The following is an 18338-nucleotide window of genomic DNA, read 5'->3' on the forward strand; positions in this document are numbered from 1 at the left end:
AGGAAGGTTCCTATCTGCCTTTCATGGCTCTGCACTTACTCCCTAACCTATAGTTCATTCAATATGTACTACCTGTCTCATCTTCTGAAAATGCTTTTTTATTCTTCTGCCCAAGAAACTAACATAGTTCTTTTTTTTTTTTTTTTTTTTTTTAAACAAGTCAAGTGTAAACTGATCTGCTTGGCTTTTTTGGGGGGCTTTCCCTAACCAAGTTTTGCCTTGTACCTGCTTCTCTTAACCTTTACCTCATACAAGACCAGCTTGTCACTGCTCCTTATGGCTCAAACCCATTATCTACCTTTGTGCATTGACAGATGCTATCCTTCTGCCTGGTATGATATCCATTTCTGTGTATCTCCTCACCTACCCTGGCATATCTTCAAGAGCTTTTCTTTAAATGGTCTCTGCCACACAATTTGTCATTTAAAGGCTATATTCTCTTTCTCATCTTCCATTCATGCATCTTCATATAGATTGTTATCTTCTTCAATGTTGGGATTGTTTTACTTCTTTTATTAACAGTCACCCACCCTACCCTTCCTAACCATGGCATTCTGTACAGAGCAGGGCATGTATCAGGTTCTTAGTAAATTATTTATTGATATGAATGAGAGCTATAGATAGTTCTATTATGCAGTGTACCCAGAAACAACTCTCATCAATAGTCTTTACATTTGTGTTGATTGTTTGTAGTGTACAGGTTTCTAAAATTGAAATGAGAAATTATAATCATGTAATGTTGGAGTACATGGCGAGATAGCTCACTTTAGTCTGGAACTCCTGAGCTCAGGTGATTCTCCTGCTTCAGCCTCCAGAGTAAATGGAACTATAGGTGTGCGCCACCTCTCCTGCCTAATTTTTAAATTTTTGGTAGAAATGGGGTCTCACTGTGTTGACCAGGCTGGTTTTGAACTCCTGGCCTCAAGTAATCCTCCTACCTCGACTTCCCAAAAGTCGTAGGTAGGTTCAGTACACTTTTTTCAACTCTTCTACATATCTAAAGATTTTCATAACAAACAGTTGGAAAATATGCATACAATCAGACTTGCTAAGCTGTTTTTTCAAAAGGGAAATATTCCAGTAACTGTTTTGTTGCTTCCTTTTTTTAAGTGAAAATCAAACAGACGTCATTCCTTTCTTGTACAATATATATAAACATTTTAGGAAAATGTCCTACAGTAACACCAAGCTGTTTTGCAGTTCATGCTTCTGTACTTTTGCTCATGATGCTCTGCTGCCTATAAATCTGAGATTACAGATATGGGCCACCAAAGTGCTGAGATTACAGATGTGGGCCACCGTGCCCGACCTTGGCATATTTTATTAAATAGAAACTTGAGGCCATGTGGATGTCATTCTTGGCTAACACTGAAAAGATACCTGCCTTCTTCTTGATTTGGTTTCCTTCTACTGTGCCAAAGAATAAATTATCCCTCAGTGTGTTGGGAAAGCAGGGCTTTAGTTCTATGTTGCCTCTGAAACATTTCGGTTGTGAATGAACCACATCTCGCATTTGTTTCATACTTGTCATAGGAATCATAGCATCATTTCTACTTTGAAGGACATCTGTGAGCCTCTTGTTACAGGGCCTGGGGCCTCTTGTTATAGTCCACATTATGGAGTTTATAGTTTACAGACTTTAATTCAGTTTGCAGCACCACTTTTTACCTATCTGTGAACCTGAGCAAATGTCTATCTCAAGGACAATAATATCTTCCTCAAAGCATCAGTATTATTATGAGGTTATGCAGAATAAGGTATGTATAAGGTACTAGTTATAGTAGTTCGAGAAGCTTCAAGGATGCTTGTTAGACATGATAATAGGACTGAATTTTGAAGAATGAGAGTTTTTAGAGAAAGGGTGAGGGTGGGAGAGATTTATAGGCAGCAGAGCGTCATGAGCAAAAGTACAGAAGCATGAACTGCAAAACAGCTTGGTGTTACTGTAGGATATTTTCCTAAAATGTTTATATATATTGTACAAGAAAGGAATGATGTCTGTTTGATTTTCACTTAAAAAAGGAAGCAACAAAACAGTTACTAAAATATTTCCCTTTTGAAAAAACAGCTTAGCAAGTCTGATTGTATGCATATTTTCCAACTGTTTATTATGAAAATCTTTAGATATGTAGAAGAGTTGAAAAAAGTGTACTGAACCTACCATTAAAAATAATGATGAAACAGTAGCACTTAATTATTTTTTTTTTTTTTGCCTCTTCTTTCATGCCCCTAAATGTAACTATATTCTGAGTCTCTTCTTGGTTCTCTCTTTTTCCATTACATTTCCTTTCTTTTATTAGGCAGTCTCTTCAACTGTATAGCTTTACCTATAAACTACATATGGCTAACTCCTAAAGTTATTTATCTCTGTAGCTGTGACTTTTCTGCCAAGGACTTATAACTGCTGTATAATTATATAACTATACCTGGCTGTTCCACTGGCACTTACAACTTAATTTATTAAAAACTGAACATATTTGTTCTATCCATTAAATCTACTTCTTTTTTTTTGTTTTTGAGATGGAGCCTCACTCTGTCTCACAATCTCAACTCACTGCATCCTACACCTCCTGGGTTCAAGTGATTCTCGTGCCTCAGCCTCCCGAGTAGCTGGGATTACAGGTGCCTGCCACCATGTCTGGCTAATTTTTATATTTTTAGTAGAGATGGGGTTTCACCATATTGGCCAGGCTGGTCTTGACACCCTGACCTCAGGTGATCTGCCCACCTCGGCCTTCCAAAGTGTTGGGATTACAGGCGTGAGCCACCGCACCCGGCCCCATTAAATCTACCTCTATAGATTTCCTACACTTCTTATTTGCACTGTCACCTCTCCAGTTACCCAGGTGGGAAACTTTGGCTGTGTTGACTCTTCCTTTCTCTTCAATCGATATATCCAATTATTTTATCAAATTTATCTTTTGAATATCTTAACAATTTTGAGCTTGCCAGGTTCTCAATTTAGAAAGGCTTGCATAGTTCTCTTTCACTATTGAATAAAGTCCAGACCCTTTCATTGGTACTCAAAACCTATCTTGGTTTCATATCAACTTACACTCCCGGACTTATCTCTTACTAATGCCCTGAGAGGCCATCATTTTAGGTACATTTGAACTGGATTAATTGTATTCTCTGATTATACCCATCCCTTTCTACTTTTCTGCTTCTGCTCACCTTTTTTTCTGCCTAAAGGAACTCTTTTTTCAGTCTTTTCCCATTTCAGTCTTTCTTTCATTTCAAAGTTTAGCTCAAGTAGTGCCTCCTTTATGAAGTGCCCGCTTCCTACTGCCAAGTGTATGATACTTTACGCTGATTATAACACCTATCACATTTTGCCTGGTACTTTAGTTCTCTTAGTATATCTTAATATCTTCTGTTTGACTATAACTGTATGGAGGGCAAGGATCATAAGGTACTCAGTTTGTATATCCACTACTACCACCACAACACACTTAATAGTATGTACCAATAGTATGTACCTACCAATAGTAGGTACTCATTAAATATTATAGTGAGCAAAAAGATAAATTTAGGTTGTATTTCTTCTTCTTTCTTTTGCTTCCTTCTGGCCTGGAGCTTTGGTAGTGGGATGCCATGATGACATACCCTAATATCCTGTGTAAAAGTAGATGTCCATTATAGGATTTTCTGCTATTGCTGTAAGTGGCAGCTGTCACAGTGTGAAATCTGCCTAAATTGGGAAGGCATGGAAAGTCTCAGGTAGTATAATTGTATTGCAAATCCGTATCAGTTTTGAAGATTTCCCTACTCCCCTTTTAAACATAAAGATTTATATTAAAGAAAAGTCTCTTAATAAGAGAAATACTGGCAGTCGTGTTATGACATTCGGAATTCACATGAAAAGGATAAGCTTCAGTTTATAAAAACAGTTTGGTATTTCTTTTTTATAATTTTGTTAATACAGGTGTAGTGTCTCATGTCTGTAATCCCAGCACTTTGGGAGGTGGAGGCAGGCGGATCACTTTAGGTCTGGAGTTCGAGACCAGCCTGGCCAACATGGTGAAACCCCATCACTACTAAAAATACAAAAATTAGCCAGGGATGGTGGTGCATGCCTGTAGTCCCAACTACTCGAGAGGCTGAGGCAGGAGAGTTGCTTGAGAGTTGGGAGGTGGAGGCTGCATTGAGCGGAGATTGCACCACTGTACTCCAGCCTGGGTGACAAAGACTGTGTCTCAAAAACAAACAAACAAAATTGTTAATATGCTTTTAAGTTTGTTTTTTTTTTTTTTTTTTGAGATAGAGTCTTGTTCTATCACCCAGGCTAGAGTACCATGGTGCAGTCTCCGCTCACTACAACTTTCACCTCCCAGACTCAAGTGATTCTCTCGTGCCTCAGCCTCCCACATAGTTGGAATTACAGGTGTGCGCCATCATGGCTGACTAATTTTTTGTGTGTTTTTAGTAGAGACAGGGTTTCACCATGTTGGCCAGGATGGTCTCGAACTCCTGTCCTCAAGTAATCTACCTGTCTTGGCCTCCCAAAGGGCTGGGATTATAGGTGTGAGCCACCGCGCCTGGCCTAATTTTTTAAATTGACAAATAATTGTACATATTAATGGGGTAAATAGTGATGTTTCAATATATATACTGTGTAGTGATCAGATTAGGGTAATTAGCATATCCATCATCTAAAACATAATTTCTTTGTGTTGGGAATATTCAGTATCCCTTTCTTTTTTCTTTCTGGAGTGTAGTGGCGCAATCTTGGCTCACTGCAGCCTTGATCTCCCAGGTTCAAGCGATTCTCCTGCCTCAGCCTTCCGAGTAGCTGGGATTATAGGCATTGTGCCACCAAGCCCAGCTAATTTTTGTATTTTTAGTAGAGACAAAGTTTCACCATGTTGGCCAGGCTGGTCTTGAACTCCTGACCTTTAGTGATCTACCTGTCTCGTAATCCCAAAGTGCTGGGATTACAGGCATGAGCCACCACGCCCAGCCTCAGTTTAGTATTTCTGTAGCACCATTTATTTGGGCATCTGTGTTAGGATTTGTAAGTAGAAATAATAGTGGGCCTTCAAACTAAAAAGTGTACAGTAAAGGAAATAATCAACAAAATGAAAAAGCAACCCATGGATTGGGAAAAGATATTTGCATACCATACATCCAATAAGAAATTAATATCCTAAATTTATAAGAAACTCATGCAACTCAATACCAAAAATGTAAATAACCCAATTTAAAAATGTGCAAAGGAACTGAATTAGACGCTTCTCAAAAGAAGAAATTCAGATGGCCAACAAACATATGAAAAGGTGCTCAACAACTCTAGCATCAGGGCGATGCAAATCAAAACCACACTAAGATATCACCCCCCACCTGTTGGGATGGCTATTATCCAAAAGAAAAAAGATAAGTGTTAGTGAGGATGTGGGAGAAAAGAAATCCCTTGTACACTGTTGGTGGGAATGTGAATTATTACAGCTATTGTGGGAAACAGTACAAAGGTTCCTCAAAATTAAAAATAAAACTACTGGCCGGGCATGGTGGCTCACACCTGTAATCCCAGCACTTTGGGAGGTTAAGACGGGTGGATCACATGAGGCCAGGAGTTCGAGACCAGACTGGGCAACATGCAGAAACCCCGTCTCAACTAAAATTACAAAAATTAGCTGGGCATGGTGGTGCACATCTGTAATCCCAGCTACTCCGTAGGCTGAGGCAGGATAATTGCTTGAACCCAGGAGGTGGAAGTTGTAGTGAGCTGAGATCATGCCACTGCACATCAGCCTGCTGTCATCAGCCTGCGTGACACAGCAAGACTCTGTCTCAAAAGAAAAAAAAAATAGAACTGTAAGATTCAACAATCTCATTTCTCGGTATATATCCAAAGGATTTTAAAGCAGGCTTGTGAAGAGATATTTGCACTCCCATGTTCATTGCAGCATTATTCACAATAGTCAAGATCTGGAAATAGCCTAAATATCCTTTGACAGATGAATGGATAGGGAAATAGTGGTATATATACACAGTGGAATAGTATTCAACCTTAAGAAAAAGAAGGAAATTCTGCCATTTAGGACAATGTGGATGAACCTGGAGGACATGCTAAGTAAAATAAGCAAGACACAGAAAGAGAAATACTGCATGATCTCACTTACATGTGGAATCTATAATAGTTAAACTTAATAGAAGCAGACAGTAGCATCATAGTTGCCAGGGGCTGCACGGACGGGGGTGGGGGGGTGTATGTAGAGATGTTGATCAAAAGGTCCAAAAATTATGGCAGCAAAAGAAAAAAAAGGTACAAAAATGACAACTATGAAGAGGTGACAGATAATTAGCTGAAATGTGATAATTTCACAATGTATATCAAAACATCAAGTTGTATAACTCAAATATATAACATTTTTATATGTCAAAAGAATTGTCACAAAATAAAATATGTAAAAGATAAAGCAATAAATCAGGAGAGGGGGCTATGACAGATGAAACAAGATAGGCTGTATGTAAATGATGGTTGAAACTAGGTGAGGCATTCACAGGGTTGGGGGTGGGGGCTTATTGTACTGTTGTCTGTAGTTTTTTTTGTTTTTTTTTTTTGTTTTTTTTTTTGAGACGGAGTCTTGCTCTGTTGCCCAGGCTGGAGTGCAGTGGCGCAATCTCGGCTCACTGCAAGCTCCGCCTCCCGGGTTCCCGCCATTCTCCTGCCTCAGCCTCTCCGAGTAGCTGGGACTACAGGCGCCCGCCACCACGCCCGGCTAATTTTTTTGTATTTTTAGTAGAGACGGGGTTTCACTGTGGTCTCGATCTCCTGACCTCGTGATCCACCCGCCTCGGCCTCCCAAAGTGCTGGGATTACAAGCGTGAGCCACCGCGCCCGGCCTTGTCTGTAGTTTTGTTTCTTTGAAAACATCAATTCAGATTTGTGTTTTAAAGGGAAAAAAATAATAGTGGCCTTGGATTAATGCTTTACCTTTGTAGTAAGGATTTTCAGCAGAACGAATTTTAATCATTTGCATATACTAGTCAATGTAAGGCATGGAGAAATGTAGGCATTAATTTCGTATGGCTTTTCTAAGGATACTGGAAGGAAGAGAATTTAAAATCATGTTCTTTTCAAAAGACTGAAGTCCAACTCTGTGGCTGCCTGTGCTGACAGGTAGGGACAGAGCCCCACCTGACTCAGCCTCACACTCACTTGGCCTGTATCAGGCTACTTTTACTGGGGCTTTAGGTGAGAGTAATAAAACTGTTCTTTTACTTGATTTGGGGCCCTTAGGCAGGTTGCTGCTCTGGGATTAGGTTGTCTTATAAAAAGGTAACTCACCACGCATAACAATGCTTTTTCCTGTTTAAAGAAAGACCTAGTTCTTCTGTCAGATGATTTCTTAAGGCAGCATGAAGTAGCCAGACACAAAAAGAGTTAAGATTCAAGCTCTACCAGTTATTAGTTGTGTGATCCCTAACAAGTTATTTAACATAGAACTCTGGTTTCTTTCTCTGTTTAAAATGGAGATTAAAAGATCTAATTATTGGGGATGTTATGTGAAAGTGGTTTATGCCTGTGGTTGTCTTGTGTTAGGCACTTCATGAATTGGAATGTTTCCTTTTCGGTCTATGATAATGTTTTTTTCAAAATAAATAACTTGTTCTTTCAAATTGGGATTTTTCTTAATTTTGTGCATCCCTATAACTTTGAAATTTTATTGTTGGAACAAACATCTATTATAGAAAAGGAAATTGTTCAGTTTCAGAATGTCATTTCATAATTATAAAAGGAGATCTCACTTTGGAGAATGAGTGAGCCTTGTTTAATGTAGAAATAATGCCTTTTGTCCATATTCACCTTTTAGTATCTGGCAGCGAATCTTTTATGTAACAAATGATCAATAACTACCTTTTTTTCTTATTTATACAGATAGTACACATCCTAAATATGACTTCTGCAAAGATAATTTCTTTTATGTTACCACCTGATGAAAGTCTTCATTCACTACAGTCTCGTATTGAGCGTGAAACTGGAATAAATACTGGTTCTCAGGAACTTCTTTCAGAGACAGGAATTTCTCTGGATCCTCGGAAACCAGCCTCTCAATGTGTTCTAGATGGAGTTGTAAGAAAATTAATTATAATATCCCTAGAGTATGTGAAATCTAGAGGGATTGCATGCCCTGCAATTTTTATGCATACTTGGAATTCCTTGGGGGGCCGCACATTTTGTTTTGGTTTTGTCCGACTCTCAACTCTTATCATTGCTTTGCAAGGTGAACAGGATAGAAATGAAATATTTGTTGTTTTGAACTTTGCAAGACTTTTTCTTTGGTGCCAGTTTTCTGCTCCTGTTCCCAGACCAAACTGAGGGTCAGGCTGCTTACTCTTGCGGTCCAACAATGAGATGCAGATGAACTGGGAGAGATGGGAGTTTTTATTTCTGTAACCAGTTACAGGTAGAAGGCCTGGAAATGATCGCCAGACCAACTCAAAATTACAAAGATTTTCCATAGTTTATATATCTTCTAAGCTATATGTCTACGTGTAAGTTTGCATTCATCTAAAGACATAAGTGATTAACTTCTTTTAATCTGTAACTAAGGTCTGAGTCTTGAAGACCTTCCTCTGGAGCCTCAGTAAATTTACTTACTCTAAATGGGTCCAGGTGCTGGGGTGATTACCCTTATCTTGTCTCCTATTAAATCACAGAGGTTTAAGGAGTTCCTTCAGACCCCCAATAAACTTGTTTGTGGAGGCCTGGAGTTTCTTCAGACCCCTAATAAAACTTACTTAATTCTGAATGGGTCCTGTTAAGAATTCCTTCGTTATTTTGCTTTTAGGCCCAGGAAAGGCCTGGGCAGAACTCTTGGTAGGCTTTGGCTACGTTTCAGCCTTTGTGTAAGGGCACTGGTTCTTCCAGTTTTTTGTTTTTTTTTTGTTTGTTTTTTGACAGTCTTGCTCTGTTGCCCAGGCTGAAGTGCAATGGCACAATCTCAGCTCACTGCAACCTCCATCTCCTGGGTTCAAGTGATTCTCCCTGCCACAGCCTTCCAAGTAGCTGGGATTATAGGCGCCCACCACCATGCCTAGCTAATTTTTTGTATCTTTAGTAGAGACGAGGTTTCGCCACTCCTGACTGACCTCAGGCGATCTGCCTGCCTCGGCTTCCTAAAGTGCTGGGATTACAGGCGTGAGCCACTGCACCCGGCCACTCTTTCAGCTTTTAATATTTAACTTCACCACTCAGTCAGTGCTGAAACAGTTGTTATTTAGGCCTGCGTTAGTGAGACCTGGCCTGCCACACTCCCAATTAATATTCCTTCTTGGCTTGGTGCAGTGGCCCATGCCTGTAATCCCAGGACTTTGGGAACCCAAGGTGGGTGGATTGCTTGAGTTCAAGAGTTCGAGACCTGCCTGAGCAACATGTTGAAGCCCTGTCTCTACAAAAACTACAAAAATTAGTGGAGTTTGGTGGTGCACCCCTGTAGTGCTAGCTACTTGGGAGGCTGAGGTGGGAGAATCACTTGAGTCCAGGGAGGTTGAGGCTGCAATGAGCCATGATTATGCCGCTGCACTCCAGCATGGGTGACAGAGCAAGACCCTGTCTCAAAAAAAAAATTTCTTTTTGTATTTGAAGCCCAGTACTCTGAAACTACTGTGAGAACAGCAGTCTCATAGGTCCTGCCAAAGGATAAATGGGTGGTAAAATATGACTGTGGTCATGACTTTTTTCCCCATTTTTCTTTTTATGACTTTATTGAGGCATATTACCATGTTAGTTCCCATTTAAGGTATACAATATAGTGATTTTTAATTTCTTTTTTAGTAACTCGTCACTGACTTGATGCTCAATTACAGTGATTTTTTTTAAAAGTAAATTTACCGAATTTTGCAGCTGTCACCATAAATCAGCTTAAAAACATTTCCATTAACAGTCCATTAACTGTTAATCTCCATGCTGTCCACCCCAGGCAACCAGGAATCTATTTTTTATCTCCACAAGTTTGCCTTTTCTGAACATTCCATATAAATGGAATTATGTAATATATAGTCTTGTGTCTGACTTTTTTTACTTGCCTTATATTTTTGAAGTCCGTGCATGTTGTAGCATGTATCAGTACTTCATTCGTTTTGATTACTGATTAGTTTTTTCACTGTGTATATCTTTTTGCGTTTGTTCTTTGGGTTTTGGTGATTGTTCACTTTAGCCCATACAAAAGTTTGGGTCTTTTTCCTCAGCAAAAGTTCGGACTCTGTTATCTGTAAGAGATATGCTAATACACATCGATTTTGTTCATTTGCATTTCAAAGTAGGAAATCTAGTGCACAAGTATTTAGAAAACCTAGGATTTTCAAAGATCCTTGAACAGGATTTTAATTGTTTGTTTCTTTTTCAGAGAGGCTGTGATAGCTATATGGTTTATTTGTTTGACAAAAGTAAAACTGTATATGAAGGGCCATTTGCTTCCAGAAGTTTATCTGATTGTGTAAATTATATTGGTAAGTCCAGTCCATTTAGTGGCTGAGCTTTAAACATGAATTAATATAACTTTGACTCTCAGTATGATTAGTAGAAATGGACTTTTGGTGTTGTGTTCTGTATCTCATACTTGAAGTTTCTATATGGAGTTATATAAGAATTCTGAAAAATGGATTTATATAGTTTGGAAAGTGAAAAGGTAGATATTAAATCTCCATGAGATCATTCATTTAAGAGAAGATTTACTTTCTTGAGGATAGGGCTCTCACAGGAAAATGAAACTTCACTATTAGTTGAACCTACTTTTTAATTGTCTCTTCATAGTCTAAGCATGTTCAAGTATTTATTTCATTTTTCCTGTGAATACTGCTTGATGTTCAAATGTTTTAATTTATCCTGTGAAAATTATTCTGTTCTTTTGAACAAGTGTTTGATCACTGTATGTCTGTCCAAATAAAATAAAGCAAAAAATTGTAAAATCAAGAACAAAATTGAGCAGAACGGCTAAAATATATGTTATCTTACTTTTTTTTAAGTCTTTTTTATTAGTTTTCCTTTGAATTTTTCTTTTAAATTGAGGCAGTTTACATAGAGTGAAATTCACAGATCATATAGTTTGATAACTTTTGACAAATTTAGATACTTGTGTAATCCACACCACAGTCATGATATAGAACATTTCCTTCACCTCAGAAAGTTCCTTCATGTCTCTTTTCAGTCAACTCCCCTTGCCCCAGACTTTATTATTATTATTTTACTAATGGACTTTTTTTTTTTTTTTAAGAATGGTTTTAGATTTGCCAAAAAATTGGGCAGATAGTACGGAGTTCTTATATAACTCCCCTCACTCACGCATGTAGTTTTTCCTATTGTTAACATTTTACCTGGGAGGTGGAGGTTGCAATGAGCCGATGTCACACCACTGCACTTCAGCCTGGGCAACAGAGTGAGACCCTTTCTCAAAAAAATAAATAAAAAACATAAAATATTTAAAAATATTAAAAAGTTAAAAAATCTATTTTACATTAGTATGATATATTTGTTACATTTAATGAACCCATATATTATTAATTGAAGCCCATACTTTATTCACATTTCCTTCATTTTTACCTAATATCCTTTTTCTGTTCTAAGATCTCATCTTAGAACACATTACATTTAGTTGTCATGTCTCTTTAGCTCCTCTTTGCTGTGACATTTTCTCAGACTTCAAATAGTCCTTGTTTTTGATGACCTTGACAGTTCTGAGGAATACTAGTCAAGTATTTTGTAAGATGTCCCTCTGCTGAAATTTGTCTGTTTTTTTTTGAGATGGAGTTTCACTCCTGTCGCCCAGGCTGGAGTGCAATGGCACAATCTTGGCTCACTGCAACCTCCACCTCCCAGGTACAAGCGATTCTCCTGTCTCAGCCTCCCGAGTAGCTGGGATTATAGGCGCACACCACCACGCCCAGCTAATTTTTGCATTTTCAGTAGAGACAGTTTCGCCGTGTTGGCCAGGCTGGTCTTGAACTCCTGACCTTAAGGGATCTGCCCGCCTTGGCCTCCCAAAGTGCTGGGATTACAGGTGTGAGCCATCACACCTGGCTCTTGTGTGTATTCTTAAACCTGGATTGTTGGTCCAGGATATGAAATTTATTATTCAGAGGTAGGAAATACTCAGAGGAGATGGGACTTGATTTAGAACTTGAAAGAAATAATTTGGATTAGCAGAGAGAAAAAGTATTCCAGGTTGCAGAAAAGCAAGCAAAAAAGACAGACACAGGAATAATCTCAAGCTCTGTGAGTGCAGTGATTGTGTCATTCATTTTTTTCCCCCTTGTATCTGGAGTAGGGCTCAAGTATTGCAGGTGCTCTGTAAATGTATATTGAACTGAGTTAAATGGAAACAAGTGGTTCTTTTAGCATCAGTTTCTAGCATCTATGGGAATCCTGTTTGTGTGGACAGGAAATCACAGAGAATGATAAATCAACTCTAAAATCCTCAAAAGTAACTAACTCCCTTGCCCTTTTTCTCATCTTCTTGTATATAGTACAGGACAGCAAAATACAGCTTCCAATTATACAGCTGCGTAAAGTGTGGGCTGAAGCAGTGCACTATGTGTCTGGACTAAAAGAAGACTATAGCAGGCTCTTTCAGGGACAAAGGGCAGCAATGTAAGCGGATTCTGTTGTTTATAAGCACAATGCAATGTGCATCATATACTCAAGAATTAATCTTACCAGTTTTCACTAATCAGTATTTCATGTAATAGTAACATACTGGGCCAATTTGAAGTGTAATGTTCTGATAAACTTGTAGAATTCTTACTAATGGACTGAGACCATTCTATTGTAATGGCTTGAGGGTAATAATTCCCATATGGTCCTAGTATAAAAAGATTGTTTATCACGGAATATTATAGGCAGGAAGTCTTTAGATATCAGATTCTGGAGATCAGTTATTTCTCATAGATTGGTAATAGAAACTTAGGCTTTGGCCTTGTGGCAGTTCATGTTTTTACATTATTGTTCAATGTTTCTGAATGCTGATAATATCTTTTTTCTTTTTCTTTTTTTTCTTGCTGTGGTTTAGGTTAAGTCTTCTTAGATATAATGCTAATTTAACAAAAATGAAGAACACTTTGATCTCAGCATCACAACAACTGAAAGCTAAATTGGAGTTTTTTCACAAAAGCATTCAGCTTGACTTGGAGAGATACAGTGAGCAGATGACGTATGGGATATGTAAGTGTCTGTGTAATGTATTTGAAAGGAGCATCTGGTTTCTTGAAGGCGTCTGTTATTTTGCCTTCTTAACTCAGCCAGTTGTTTTTTGTTTTTTTTTTTTCAGCCAGTTGTTTTACCTACCTTCACATTAGAACAAGAGACAGGACAACTTAAATTACCATAAACCATGTTTGTTTTGAATGTTACCTCTTTTTTTAAATCTGCTTAGTTGAACAATTTAGTTTCACAATTGGGCTAAAATTATTTAGCTCTAAAAAGATACAGGTGCGATTTAATAATCTTGAATTTCAAACCTGATTTTAAAATAAATACAAAATCTGGACTTCTTAGCCAGTGCTGTGGACTGAATGTATCCCCCCCAAAATATATATATTGAAATTCTGACCCTGAAGGTGAAGGTGTTGGTAGGTGGAGCTTTTGGGAAGTGATTAGGTCATGAGAGTGGAGCCTTCGTGTTTGAGATTAATGCTCTTACAAAAGAGAGACCTGAATGAGATCCCTCATCTCTTCTGCATGTGAGGACACAGCAAGAAGATGGTCATCTAGGAACCAGAAAGCAGGCCCTCAATCTGCCTTGTTCTTGGACTTCCCAGCCTCCAGAACTATAAGAAATAAATTTCTGTTGTTTTTATGGCACTTAGTCTATGGTATTTTGTTATAGTAGTCCAAATGGACTAAGACAATCAGGGGAGTCCTAAACTAGTTACTTTTCTGTAAATAATGACACAAATATTCTAAGGCTATGTTTTTTTCAAACCATCTGCTGTGGAGTCCTACTATTTTTTAGTGCACACAGTCTCCAAATTTTCAATATTTGACCCCAAGCTTATCTCCTTCAGATGTACTAAAGAAGTGTAAAAAAAACAGAGTTAAAATATGAGTAAATTGAAGGAGTCATACTACCAGCATTTCTGTTTTCTTTTATAAAACAAATCCTTTTTAGGAAACAAATATTGTTTGTACACTTGTCCTGAGCAAGCTATGTGTATCTCAGAGTAAACAATAATAGTGTCCAGTTGGGTGAATGAATTTACTCTCCAGAACTGGTTTTATTAATATTATTGATATTTTATTTCTATTATTATATTATTGATATTTTATTTCTATTTGTATATTATTGACATTCTGGTGAGTGATAAAACATAATTATTTCATTAAAATATCTTAGACTTGTCAAAGGCTTATTATACAATTGTTAAAAATGAGATAGATCTATATGTGCTTTTATTAAAAGATCACCTAAGTCTTTAGTTGACAGTTTTAAATTGTGGGAAAAAATAAAGAGTATACAGATGTTTTCACTTGTAAGGGAGCAGGCTATGTGTCTATGTAACAAATAATCATAGTAAGGTCCCTTGAGGTGGATGGTAGAGGGGAGGAAGAGAGAGTCTTTTCTCTTTATATCCTTTTATAGTATTTAATTTTTAAAAATCATATTCAAGTATTAAATTTCTTTTCTGGCCAGGTGTGGTGGCTCATGCCTGTAATCCCAACACTTTGGGAGGCCAAAGCAGGTGGATCCCTTGAGCTCAGGAATTCAAGACTAACCTGGGCAACATGGGGTAGAACCCCATCTCTACAAAAAATGCAAAAATTAGCTGGGCATGGTGGTGCACACCTCAGCTATTCAGGAGGCTAAGGTGAGAGGATCGCTTGAGCCCCAGAGATAGAGGTTGCGGTGAGCCTAGATCATGCCACTGCACTCCAGCCTGGGTGACAGAGTGAGACTCTACCTCAAAAAAAAAAAATTTTTTTTTGTTTTTTCCTTTATCCACCCATCTGCACACTGGTATAAATATATATATATATATTTAAGAAAACAGTCATCTGTAGTCATTTCCTAAGGGTTCCATAACAAAATCCCATAAACTGAGTGGCTTAAGCAATAGAAACTTACTATCTCACAGCCCTGGAGGCTAAAAGTCCAAAATCGAGGTGTTAGCAGGGCCATGTTTTCTCTGTAATCTGTAGAGAAGAATCTTTCCTTGTTTCCCTCTAGCTTCTTATGGTCTGCTAGCCATCATTGGCATTCCTTGGCTTACAGTTGCAGCACCTCAATCTGTCTCCATTGTCACAGAGCATTCTCCCCTGTGTATCTGTATCCTGTGTCTCTTCTAAGTACACTGGTCGTACTGGATTAAGGGCCCAGACCATTCCAGTATGAGTATTAATTTATCTAATTACTTCTATAATGACCTTATTTCCAAATAGGTCACATTCTGAGGTATTAGGGGTTAGGAATTCCACATATCTTTTGGGGGGCCACAATTCAACTCATAACACATCTTTGATGTTGATATGGCAAGGAGGCAGGCAGCCAGTAATTAAAGATATGGCTATTTCTGAGATAACCAATTTAGACTTTTCTTTTAGCTTCAGAAAAAATGCTAAAAGCATGGAAAGAAATGGAAGAAAAGGCCATCCACTATGCTGAGGTAAAATCATTGACGTCATTCTGTATACTTATTAATTCTTGATGTCTCCATTAGAAACTATCTTTGGTTTTGGTATATAAAGAGCATTTTTCATGTCATTCCTGAAATTGAGACAAAATTCTAGTAGATGCTTTGTATATAAAGAGGGAGGTAGCATAGTGATTAAAAACAAGGGCTTTGGGAAAATTACCTAGTGCCTCACTGAGCTTCAGTTTCCTTTATTTATTTATTTTTTGAAACAGGGTCTCACTCTCTTGCCCAGGTTGGAGCGTAGTGGTACGATCAAAGCTCACCACAGCCTCAACTTCCCAGGCTTAAGCAGTCCTCTCATCTTAGCCTCCTGTGTAGCTGGGACAAGAGGTGCACCACCATGCCTGGCTAACTTTTACATTTTTTGTAGAGATGGGGTCTCACTATGTTGCCCAGGCTTGTATCAAACTCCTGGGCTTAAGCAATCCTCCCATCTCAGCCTCCCATAGAGCTGGGATTATAGGCGTGAGCCACCACATCCAGCTAGTTTCCATATTATGGGGACAATTGCTTTTCTAGTAGGGTTATGAAGATTAAATGGGAGTCAGTAATGGTAGTTGTCACTATTACTTTTGTGACTGGTTTAGATAGGATGGCTGCACATCCTGGTTTACCTGGGACTGTCCCAGTTTATACTTAATATCTTGCCATAATTATCAGTAGTAGTCCCTTTCACTCTCAAAATTATGCTGGTTTGGACAATAAATTATATGGTGTCCCTAGGTGTAGATCATTCTCTAGGTGGCAGATTTTTTCCCCTTATCCTGTACATTTGTCCATGGTCCTAAGTTATTACACTCCTTAATATCAGTACTTACCCTGAGGATGTGGGTGGGGATACCCATGGTATCCTGGGGTGGGAAATCCAAGTTCTTTATCTTTTTGTGTCCCTATTCAAGGCAGTGGGGACCAGGAGGCAATCAAAATCATAGAGCCGAGATACAAGTAATACCAATGGTTTTGGTGGTCCTTTTTCTTTCTTGTTAGTTGATACCTGTTGTAGCTTTTTGCTTCTCCGGAAGTAAAAGCAAATACTAGTAGTTTACTGTTGTCAGGAGAGAAAAGAGAGAAGACTAAGAATAAGTATGTTCTTATGTGAAAGATTAAGTGTCAGAATCTGAAGAATAGAAAGGCTTTAACAAAATCAGTGTTTCATATTATATTATTTAGTTCTCTAATGAAGCAGCAAGTCATTCTGTATCCTTAAGATCTGAATTTTGTTTCCCATGATGTAGTGGTAAGCCTTTCATTTCCTTTGTATTTTCATCATATTTTAGGTTGGTGTCATTGGATACCTGGAGGATCAGATTATGTCTTTGCATGCCGAAATCATGGAGCTACAGAAGAGCCCCTATGGAAGACGTCAGGGAGACTTGATGGAATCTCTGTAAGGATGCACTTCTGTTGGGTCTTGACATCTGTAATATTTTGTATTCTTTCTGCTTACATCTGGCAAATTAAACCTCTATGTGGTTCTTTTCTATAGTTTTCCTTTCCCCAAATATATTGGCATTATATTTAAAATGGAAGCTTTTCCTTAGTCACAGGAAACTTCAGAAATAATTCTTTGGGTTGGCCTTTTTTGGTTTTTAATAAAAGCATTTATTTCATATGAGTGTTAAGAATTTTCCAAGTATAACTAAGTTACAAACTATTTCCCTGCTCATTGTACCTCTGGTCCAAGGTATTGACTCTTAAATGCCCTAAAACTTGAAATTTTTTCTGAATTAAAGTTCTGGATTAAAAACTTCAGATATTTTCTTGAATTATAGATCATAATTTTTGTCTGTTTAAGTGTCTGTGGTGCAGAGATGTCCTCATGGTAGATCACAATAGATATGAACTATATTAAACTTTGCATTTTAAAAACTTGTATAGTTCTTTTTTTTTTTCTTTTTTTATTATTATTGTACTTTAAGTTTTAGGGTACATGTGCACAATGTGCAGGTTTGTTACATATGTATCCATGTGCCATGTTGGTGTCATTTAGCACTAGGTGTATCTCCTAATGCTATCCCTCCCTGCTCCCCCCACCCCACAACAGTCCCTGGAGTGTGATGTTCCCCTTCCTGTGTCCATGAGTTCTCATTGTTCAATTCCCACCTATGAGTGAGAACATGCGGTGTTTGGTTTTTTTGTCCTTGTGATAGTTTACTGAGAATGATGATTTCCAGTTTCATCCATGCCCCTACAAAGGACATGAACTCATCATTTTTTATGGCTGCATAGTATTCCATGGTGTATATGTGCCACATTTTCTTAATCCATTCTATTGTTGTTGGACATTTGGGTTGGTTCCAAGTCTTTGCTATTGTGAATAGTGCCGCAATAAACATACATGTGCATGTGTCTTTATAGCAGCATAATTTATAGTCCTTTGGGTATATACCCAGTAATGGGATGGCTGGGTCAAATGGTATTTCTAGTTCTAGATCCCTGAGGAATCGCCACACTGACTTCCACAATGGTTGAACTAGTTTACAGTCCCACCAACAGTATAAAAGTGTTCCTATTTCTCCACATCCTCTCCAGCACCTGTTGTTTCCTGACCTTTTAATGACTGCCATTCTAACTGGTGTGAGATGGTATCTCATTGTGGTTTTGATTTGCCTTTCTCTGAGGCTAGTGATGATGAGCATTTTTTCATGTGTTTTTTGGCTGCATAAATGTCTTCTTTTGAGAAGTGTCTGTTCATATCCTTCACCCAC

General features: G+C 38.1%; 1 protein-coding gene across 4 annotated transcripts in view; it reads left to right on the forward strand.

Moving 5' to 3' along the window:
* CHUK (component of inhibitor of nuclear factor kappa B kinase complex) overlaps positions 1 to 18338 on the forward strand; it is a 47793-nt gene that overhangs the window by 12232 nt on the left and 17223 nt on the right. For all 4 annotated transcript variants that reach the window (XR_004029055.1, XM_030808563.1, XM_030808568.1 and 1 more), the window contains exons 10-15: positions 7883 to 8077; positions 10353 to 10455; positions 12469 to 12592; positions 13011 to 13162; positions 15539 to 15600; positions 16908 to 17017. Coding sequence is in view for 3 of the 4 variants with exons in the window: in XM_030808563.1 (XP_030664423.1) it covers positions 7883 to 8077; positions 10353 to 10455; positions 12469 to 12592; positions 13011 to 13162; positions 15539 to 15600; positions 16908 to 17017 (746 nt within the window). In the remaining variant the exon portion in view is untranslated. The remainder of the gene's footprint in view (positions 1 to 7882; positions 8078 to 10352; positions 10456 to 12468; positions 12593 to 13010; positions 13163 to 15538; positions 15601 to 16907; positions 17018 to 18338) is intronic.

This window comes from Nomascus leucogenys, chromosome 3, assembly GCF_006542625.1.
Source record: "Nomascus leucogenys isolate Asia chromosome 3, Asia_NLE_v1, whole genome shotgun sequence".
Taxonomy (NCBI): Eukaryota; Metazoa; Chordata; class Mammalia; order Primates; family Hylobatidae; genus Nomascus; species Nomascus leucogenys.